Below are 10,088 nucleotides of genomic sequence, written 5' to 3'. Positions count from 1 at the left end.
ATTAACGTTTAAAGTGACCTTGACCTTGACCTATGACCTTGACCTCGGATTTTTTCAAATGTGCTACTGCTTCTCGATGAGACGAACACAGTGGTGGCCGAAATTTTCAAATCGGACCGTAAACAAAGATTCTACAGCGTACGGGGACTAAAATTAACGTTTAAAGTGACCTTGACCTTGACCTATGACCTTGACCTCGGATTTTTTTTAATGTGCTACTGCTTCTCGATGAGACGAACACAGTGGTGGCCGAAATTTTCAAATCGGATCATAAACAAAGATTCTACAGGGTACGGGGACTAAAATTAACGTTTAAAGTGACCTTGACCTTGACCTATGACCTTGACGTCGGATTTTTTCCAATGTGCTACTGCTTCTTGATGAGACGAACACAGTGGTGGCCGAAATTTTCAAATCGGACCATAGACAAAGATTCTACAGGGTACGGGGACTAAAATTAACGTTTAAAGTGACCTTGACCTTGACCTATGACCTTGACCTCGGATTTTTTTCGAATGTGCTACTGCTTCTCGATGAGACGAACACAGTGGTGGCCGAAATTTTGAAATCGGACCATAAACAAAGATTCTACAGGGTACGGGGACTAAAATTAACGTTTAAAGTGACCTTGACCTTGACCTATGACCTTGACCTCGGATTTTTTCAAATGTGCTACTGCTTCTCAATGAGACGAACACAGTGGTGGCCGAAATTTTCCGATAGCTCGAAAAATGAAGATTTTATAGGGTACGGCGATTTTTAAAGTGACCTTGACCTTGACCTATGACCTTGACCTCGGATTTTTTTTTAATGTGCTACTGCTTCTCGACGAGACGAACACACTGGTGGTCGATTTTTTCAAATCGGACCATAAACAAAGATTCTACAGGGTACGCAGTATTTTGACCTCTCAAGGTCAAACGGTTTGACCTAGGAAAAAAAGGTCACCATTTTCGAACTCAGCGTGCCATGGGCTATCTGTATGCCAATTTTGAGCGAAATCATTACTCGAATTTGAATCCGAATACGAATACGACGCTAACTTTATGGACATCTAAGACTTGAAATTTTGTGCGAAGGTTTCAAATTGATGCCCGGTAAGGTACTAAAAATTTGGCGGCGCTGCGCGCCGCCGTTTTTCGCTTTTCAAGAAAACCCACATGGGGGCCAAAATGACCTCCAATCAGGGCGCGGATTAACCTCTCTCTTTAGAAAGGCGTTACTTAATGTTTGGCCGGGGTATACCTACTAGTTATTGATACCACTGATAGGTTGATACTACTGATTGGCATTTGCAAGGGCGCAGTCAAGTTGGGACCTCCCCCGCCCCTTACAGCCATGGTAGGTGCGTATATTTTTTAGCAAAATTATTTTTTGGCAACCTTCCAAAATAAAGTGGCTGAAACCCGAGGAAAGAATAGGATTTGGGGGTAGGTAAGGTTCTGCGGGCTCCATCCTAACGAAAAACCTAATGGTATTGCCGCCCACCCCCCTTTCAGATGCCCCTGGATCCGCCTTTGCCCCGAACTTTATTCCCCCTCTCAACTTTTCCTGTAAAAGTAACCCTGGCTATAGCCAGTTGATGAATAACGGAATAAGTGTTGGCTGATAAGTCAATACAATGAACATAACCTACTCATAAAAAGTAGTGACAGTTAGATCCTAACAATAACAGCACGTATTTACTTCAGCTTTGGAATTTGTGCACTGGTACGTGATGTGATTCTATAATAAAAGTTTTAGTGAGCAGAGCCAGAAACTGCTATTGACTTCCCTTCACATATGGCAGCATTTTCCGATCAGGCTGAAGATGATATTACAATTTGACGAAGGAGCATAATCTTCGCAGTTTTGGTTGCCCCTAAGTTACAAGCCTTTAGGCTAAATACTAGATACCGTTGGTCACGTGATAACACATTATTTAGTTTGATTTTTAGTATTTTATGTGAAATAAGTGATCTATATTTCCTTAAACCTACCTTATTTGTAATAATAAGGACATATTGTAAATATCTAACACAAATAATCCATTGTATTTTGATTTATATGACAAATTGAGGCTGAGCAGTTGCATTTGTAAACCACACTACGGACTGGATGGGATCTGCCTCATTGCGCGTATTAGATGCAACCGAGACCCAAGGCGGTGGTGATTCAGTGGACACAAACAACTTCTTAAGTTATTCCACAGTTCCACAGGTTATATGGCCTTGCCACAGTTATTCGTATCTCCTACATCATATCGGTGTGTAGTTGATCGGTGTACATACATTGAAATTATTCAAAATTTCATTTAAACTGAGCCCTGAGGTACGATTGAAGCACCTGGAGTTAGATTAGAAGCCACTGGTTAAGCATTGTTTTGGGACAGCAATTCAAATTTGTGAAATTATAATTCACTATAGTGTGTTCCGTCTGTTCCATATTAAGGTTAGGTTAGGTTAGGTATATACGGAAAAGAAAGGTCCTGAGGGACCTGGGTGATTTCCGATCAGTGGCATTTCAATGTCTTCTTAGTTCCGTCTTGTTCTCGGTGACTTCGTTTCCTACTCGTCAAGCGTCTTCTTCACTGCCTTGGTCTCAGTTCGTAGACTCGGTGCGCCCAGAACTTGTCAAGTCGATTCTTGAAGGCGTTGACGCTTGGGGCAGATACAACGTCCGCTGGGAGTCCATTCCAGGCCGAGATGACGCGCGAACAGAAGGAGACTTGACGCAACTGGGTGTTGACTCTGGGCTGTCTCAGTTTCAGACCGTGGTTCCTCGTTCTCTGGGACGGTTCTCGTTCCAGCAGGTCACCAGCTGTCACCTTCAGGCGTCCCGTCAACATCAGATACACTGTGATGACATCACCCGTCAGCCTCCTGTAGTACATGCTGGGGAGCTTCAGTTCCCTGAGCCTGTCCTGGTACTCGAGATGTCGCACGGAGTGGACGAACCTTGTCGCTCTCCTCTGCACCCTCTCCACGGCGTCTTGATCACCTCTGGACGTCGGTCCCCAGACTGAGTTGGCATATTCTAGATGGGGCCTCACCATGGTCTTGAAGAGGATGGGCAGTGTAGTCTTGTCCAGTGACAGGAATGTGCGCTTGATGAGTCCAAGAATCCTGTTGGCGCGTCCCACTGCTGCTGCTGTCTGCTCATGGAACTTGAGGGTATCATCAACGAGCACCCCGAGGTCCTTCTCCTTGACAATGGTCAGCTCAGTCTCGGCCATCCGGTACTCGAAACCAGGGTTTGTGCTCCCCAAGTGCATGACTTTGCACTTACTCCTATTAAAGGGGAGCTGCCACACAGCTGACCAAGCCTCCAGTGCTGATATGTCGTCCTGGAGAAGACCTCTGTCAATGTCACTGGACACCCTCCTGTACACCTTGGCGTCATCTGCGAACAGCTTGACGGTGCTGCTGATGGCGTGCGGTAGGTCATTGATAAATAACAGGAATAAGACAGGTCCCAGGACAGACCCCTGCGGGATCCCGCTGATGACATCAGTCCACTCTGAGAAGTGTCCCTCAACAGCAACACGCTCAGCGTTAAGCTCAGCGTTCAAGTTCCTTCATCAGTGACCATCAGCAAATTCTACATTAAATAATTTGTGGCAGTGTCTATAAATGTCAGAGCTATGCTTACATATAAGTGCCATTTATGTGTTTTGTTTATGTCCATATACTACTGTGTTTATATTAATAAATGCCACAGCTATCGTACGTTACTAGCTGGCCAGCCACCTGATTTTATACATTTGTTAGTTAGGCCCAGTATCTGCCTCTGCGGACCTCCCCCAGCCACGGCATATCGTCACTTGAAGTCTCAGGCCTCTAGCGACTTCATCCTTGCTTGCTTTTGCTATGTCTGTCTTAAAGATAATGGTAAGGTTAGGTGAGGTATATTCTGTTCTTTATCTACTCGGGCTTCATATTCACATTCAGGTATCCGTCTTTGTCCCCAGGCCCTTGTTCAATGAGATAATGGTGACTTGGAGTTCCTGTGTGCTGCATCACTCCAGTTCAGCGTCCTGAGCTGCTGATCACAGATTTAAGACCAGCAGACAACAGGAGCAGTGACTGAGGCAGTCCCAGCGGCATGCTGCTGTGCAAGACACTGTTGCGCAAGGGCAGGCATTGCTGCGGTCTGCGCCTGTTGCGATGTGCTGTGACGATTGTTGCAGTAGTAGCACTTGTCATGGTGTTGTACTCTGCCTACTATCTGGGCCAGGCACACGTCATGTGAGTATCTTGGATTTTTGTGTTGTCTTCCTGTTTGTCATGTCATTCCTCTTTCCACCACAACCTTGCTTAATGAATTATAGTCTACTAATAATTTTGATGTATGGTGATTAACTGAGTAGGTACCTACATCATTTTGCAATAAATAGGTATGCTTGCTGTATCATTACATTGAACATATTAGGGTTGAAGAGGAAGTCATGTTTCACTGAACACTGTAAATGCTAATTTTGATGTGAAAATGATCAATAACATGTCTCTTTTGTTTCTCTTTGGTAAACTAAGGAACCAATACAATTTTTGGCATGTTATTGATCATTTTCACATCAATTTTGACTATAATGTCTTCACTCATGCCAACCATCCAAACGATTAAAATGCTAATTTTCACAGGCTGTTCACTAAGTTGTGAAATGAATTTTCATTTGTGATATGACCTGGATGTTCATTCTTCTCTAAACTTTGCATATTTTGTTCAACACACATTACAAATACAGTCCCAGTACTAATTCAAGATATTTTTTTACTGGGAAATGTTTTGATTCATTTCCTTTTTCTAACTATATTTCAGGTGGCTTTGTATTTCATGTATTTCAGGTGGCTTTGTTTGACTGAAATGTTCCATTCCAATGTCAGTGTTCCTTATCATAAACTCATGCAGACACATCACAACGCATGTGTACAGACACAGCACACCCTGCATGCTGACCAAGCTCCCTCCTTTCGCCCGCAGTCAGGCGATGCACCATCAGCCGCCGACAGTCCGCGTCACTTGCGGCGCACCGCCAGCAAACGGCGCCGCCTCTGCCGACGATGACGCACGTCACCGCTCGGCCGCCCGACTCCGGCTGGAGCCCAAAGTGCTTCTCTTCCTCGAGTCGCAGTACTCTGCCCGCGCCAAGGAGCTGAGCACCCTGCTGACGGCCAGTGGCATCCGCTACAAGATAGTGACGTCGGCCGCCCTGCCGACGTTCACTGCCGGCGGCCGCGGTCGGTACGGCGCTCTGCTGTTCGAGTCGTACGAACGCTACCTGGCCATGGACGCGTGGAGCCGGGCGATCGTGGACCGCTACTGCACCGACTTCGACGTCGGTATCGCGGCGTTCATGCCGGCTCGTGAGGAGAGCCTGCACGGTGCCACGCTGCCGGGCTCGGCGCTGCGCATTCACACTAACCTGGCGCTGCGGGACGCGCGACTGGATCCCGAGTCGCCGGTGCTGCGTATGGCGCGCGCCGGTGAGACGCTGTGGGGTGCCGTGCCTGGCGAGGCACATACAGTGTTTGTGCACAACCATACATCGTATCGTCCAGTGATGATGGCAGAACTGGGCGGGCCAGAGCTGGCCGCCGGTCGCCTACAGGGCGCGCCGCTCACAGTGGTGGTACAGGACTGCGGCTACCACGACGGTATCAGACGCGTGCTGTTCGGTGTCAGTCCGATGTTCTGGCTGAGTAAGCTGCTGTTGCTGGACGCGTTGTCGTACCTCTCGCACGGCCGGCTGGCAGGGGACCTGGAGCGACGCATTCTGGTCGACGTGGACGACATTTTCGTCGGCAAAGCGGGAACCCGGATGAAGCCGGCTGACGTGGAGGCGATGCTGGCCAGTCAGGAGCGGCTGCGCAGTCTGGTTCCTGGCTTCACTTTCAACCTCGGCTTCTGCGGCAAGATGCTGCACTCTGGCACAGATGAGGAAGACGCCGGCGACGATGCGCTGCTGGCGGCCGCCGACAAGTTCTGGTGGTTCCCTCACATCTGGAGCCACAAGCAGCCGCACACCTTCGCCAACCGGACCGCCATCGCCGAACAGATGGCGCTCAACAAGGCGTTCTCCGCCAAACACGGCATTCCCGTGCTGCACCAGTACGCCGTGGCGCCGCACCACAGCGGCGTCTACCCCGTCAGCGACCAGCTGTACGAGGCGTGGCGCGAGGTGTGGGATGTGCGACAGACGTCCACCGAGGAATACCCGCACCTGTACCCCGCCGGCCAGCGGCGAGGCTTCGTCTACCGCGACGTGCGCGTGCTGCCCCGACAGACGTGCGGCCTCTTCACGCACACCATTATGATAGACGAGTACCCGGGAGGACGACAGGTACTCGAGGACAAAATTCGCGGCGGTGAACTGTTTCAGACGATCGTCACCAATGCGATCTCGGTGTTCATGACACATCTGAGTAACTACGGTAACGACCGCCTGGCGCTGTACGCGTTCGAGTCGGTGGTGCGTTTCGTGCAGTGCTGGACGCGGTTGCGGCTGCAGACGGAGCCGCCCGACCGGCTGGCCGACCTTTACTTCCAGCGCTTCCCGGAACAACGTGACCCGGTGTGGGGCGTAAGTAGAAGTCGGGTTAGGACACTTAACATATTGACTACAGGACATTCCTCTCAGGCTTCATTTTGCTGAGGTGCTGTAATGGTCGGTGTTGTTTTATTAATTTATGTCGAGAATGCTGGGTATTTTACACCATTGCTTTATGTCATCATGATAAGGTGTAGTTTTGCAAATGCTGCGAGCTTTATTGCAGTTTGCGTCCGAGGAATTGGTTCAACAAGCATAATGCTGCAGCGGTTCGCGTTTTAACACCACACCCAGCCTGTTGATTGTGTCACTGGTCATTTTGCTCATCAGGTCCACTTACGAAGTACCTAATACCTCTTTAATTAGCGTTTTGAGTAAGACACGCAGAGTATCAGTAAATTCAGGTAAAGCGTAAAGCACCTTGCTGTATATTCCTAGTTTTCAGTGTGTACTTAACTATCACGTTAGCTGTCTTTGCCAGGCATTTGATGTAAGTCATCTCTTCCCGGTTACCTCGTCCCCTTTTTTAACGATCACGTTGCCTGTTGTAGATCAGCGATCACGTCGTCACGCGTTCGTTGAGCTTCCCCACCTAACCGCCTCTCTTTCTGCCACAGAACCCGTGCAAGGACCAGCGCCACCTGAATCTGTGGCGTCTGGCGGGCAACGCGTCCGTATGTGATCGGTTCCCGAAGCTGCTGATCCTGGGACCGCAGAAGACGGGCAGCACGGCGCTGCTGAGCTTCCTCAGCCTGCACCCGACGCTGCGGGCCAGCCTGCCGAGCCCGCAGACATTCGAGGAGGTGCAGTTCTTCAATGGTGACAACTACCTGCGAGGGATTGATTGGTGAGTTTGTGGGGAGGTGAAAAGGGAGTAGACCGCTAGGGCATATATTTTGGACAGCTTGCGGAGAGGGAAGAGGCTGGGGAACAGGAAGAGTGAACAAGGATGGAGGTTGTATTAGGACGTAAATTAGTGTTTAAGCGTTAGTAGTCGTAGAGGAGTTACGTGAAAAAAGGAATTTATCAGATAAGTCATGTAGTACGTCTGCGGCTTTTCGGAATTGCGTCATCAAAACTGTATAAGGATATCGAACTGTCACTAGATGTATCCTTTTGCAGTTTGCTATGAGGAAGGTTGGGTGCTGACCATTGACGCATCTTGACCTTGGAGATGGCCATTGTATAAAACTAGGTGTCGCATTTTCCTCGTGAAATTTGGATTGTGTGCGGATAATATGTGAAAGGGTCATGAACCTCTACACAAAGATGTGAATGTCCCTACTTTCTATTTTGATCGCATGCCTTATTTGGTTACATACAATTTTGAGCCATGCTATTATGCTGTAGGTACATGATGTAGTAACTGATACGATTTCTCAATTTTTATGTCTGGCAGATAGACAATGGTTCATACCTATGTGTACAAATATAGCTCCATTGTATCAATGAACTGCTTCCTAGTTTCCTGTTAGGTATTTCCTGTGTTGCATGACGCACGGTAACGCTCTGAACCTCTCCGCCCGCCCTGACGTACGTCTCTTTCGGACAGGTACCTGGAGTTTTTCCCGGTGCCCAACAGCGACTCATCGGTGTACCTCTTTGAAAAGAGCGCCACGTACTTCGATGGCGATGCCGTACCCAAACGAGTGTTTGCTCTCCTGCCGAAAGCCAAACTGGTGAGTGAAAACTCGGCCGCAAATCGCCATGGTTGGGTCGGGCGAGGGTTCTTATGGTCTGGGGAGTGCTAGGGGTATCCGACAAGTCAAGGCCATTTTAATTTCGCATTCGTCCAATGTCCTTGTTGATTAATTAGGTTGTTGGTGATTTTTAGGGGCGTATGTATATGTATACTCGTTTTGCGCAATACCAGAATGGGACGGAACAGAAGCTGCTACTGTTCGCTTGTATCGACAAGCGGCGGCTGATCCACTCAAAGCAGAAAGGTAGACGCCGTATTGTAGACGCGGATAGCTCTCTCAGTCACTCTCATGTTTCTGTTCAAGAAACGCAGCGCTTTCCCTAATCCCTAATTAGTGCATGGAATTATAACTTTTCAAAACAGACTTAAGTTAACCACCAGGAATTGCTGCCATGATAACATCTGTGACGGAGGGTTTTACTGGAGGTACCGAAGTGATATCGTTCCCTTTGAAATTTCTTGCTGGGTATACTCGGTGAAATAGCATCTGTTGATGTTGTCAAATCCCTTTCATTGCTGCGGGCTGTTTGCTATCTTGGGGCTCTTGTGATAGACTTAGAGCCTGTTGGTTCTATAACAAATTGCCAGGCTCAGTCGGCCGCAAGGCATCACGAGCAATGAGTATACTCGCTGCGGCTTTGCCCCGTTCCCCTCCCGCTTTGTTCCATCAAACGCACATTTATTGTGCTGTTATTCACCGCCCAATGCCTCAACCACGTCAGCAGTATGGTACTTTCCATTGTGTTATCGATGCAAGAACAAAGATGAGCTAACCCAAACACATTCAAAGGGTCTTTGTTCCTAACTCTTAGGGCATCTTATCAGCTTGACTTTTCGCTCTAAAGGTCAGCTTAGTTAATGGTTATGGTGTTGCCTGTAAAATTGCCCGTAATCCCTGACGCCGAACGCCTCCCGGTGCTCCCCTCTGGCGCCGGCCGCCGGCTGACTGTAGTTCGGTCCTTCGCCGCCAGGTGGTGATCCTGCTGAGCCCGGCGGCGCGGGCGTACAGCTGGTACCAGCACCAGCGCGCTCACGGCTTAACGGTGGCGCTGGAGCACTCGTTTCTGGAGGTGATCACAGCCACCAACCAGTCGGCCCGGGCGCTGCGGCAGCTGCGGAACCGCTGTTTGGAGCCGGGCAAGTACGCGGCGCACCTGGAGGCGTGGCTGCGCTACTTCCCTGCTGAGCAGCTGCACCTAACGGACGGCGAGCGGCTGCGTACGGACCCCGTCACCGAGCTGCACCGGCTGCAGGACTTCATACAGGTGAGTTCGCAGGCTGCAGGATTCCTTTATAGCCAGAATAGTCAGCCAGTCACCGGATGTAGGACTTTATTTACACAAGTGAGTCTGAGGCTACCATTTCGTGACACGTATGACGTACCATTCCGTGACATGTCATTTTGCAATATATCAAGTGCTCATGGAATTTTCATGGCATCACAATTGTTAGAAAAATATTTGAGGTTGAATTATTTCTTAATTGTTTCTGTGTGACTGTGCCACGCTACCACCTGTCATTGATCTACCGACCATCTCTTTGACTATATGATCCCTCCACAGGTATCTCCCCGGGTCAACTTCACCAAATTGATCACCTACGACGCCGAGAAGGGCTTCTACTGCCAGCGCGTGCCATCCGGCTCTGGCGGCGGCAGTCGCACTCGCTGTCTCGGCGGCGGCAAAGGCCGAAAATACGACCCAATGTCCGACGACGAGGAACGAGTCCTCAAGAAATACTTCTTCATCTTCAACCAGAGGCTGAGCAAGCTGCTGAAACGGATCGGGAAGCCGGTGCCGGACTGGCTGGTCAGAGAGCTGACTGATGTGCCGGCGACAGGGTGATGTGGGGAGGGACCAG

The 10,088-nt window shown here is 49.3% G+C and overlaps 1 protein-coding gene across 3 annotated transcripts; it reads left to right on the top strand.

Moving 5' to 3' along the window:
* Positions 1–2,113: 2,113 nt before the first annotated feature.
* Positions 2,114–10,088, top strand: LOC122368743 (bifunctional heparan sulfate N-deacetylase/N-sulfotransferase-like). Of its 3 annotated transcripts, none has more exons than XM_043342961.1 (7): positions 2,114–2,157; positions 3,950–4,226; positions 4,960–6,559; positions 7,144–7,373; positions 8,079–8,205; positions 9,200–9,493; positions 9,791–10,088. In XM_043342961.1, the coding sequence occupies exons 2-7, from the start codon at positions 4,084–4,086 to the stop codon at positions 10,070–10,072; spliced, it is 2,676 nt and encodes an 891-aa protein (XP_043198896.1). In that variant the 5' UTR covers positions 2,114–2,157; positions 3,950–4,083; the 3' UTR covers positions 10,073–10,088. The 3 variants fall into 3 exon arrangements, with proteins under 3 accessions (XP_043198896.1, XP_043198897.1, XP_043198898.1); XM_043342962.1 differs by having other exon boundaries at positions 2,153–2,199; XM_043342963.1 differs by lacking the exon at positions 2,114–2,157 and adding an exon at positions 2,212–2,310.

Source organism: Amphibalanus amphitrite, unplaced genomic scaffold (genome assembly GCF_019059575.1).
Source record: "Amphibalanus amphitrite isolate SeventyFive unplaced genomic scaffold, NRLGWU_Aamphi_draft 000972F_arrow, whole genome shotgun sequence".
Lineage (NCBI taxonomy): Eukaryota > Metazoa > Arthropoda > Thecostraca > Balanomorpha > Balanidae > Amphibalanus > Amphibalanus amphitrite.
Note: the sequence above shows the minus strand (reverse complement) of the source record. Positions and strands in the feature narration are given on the sequence as shown.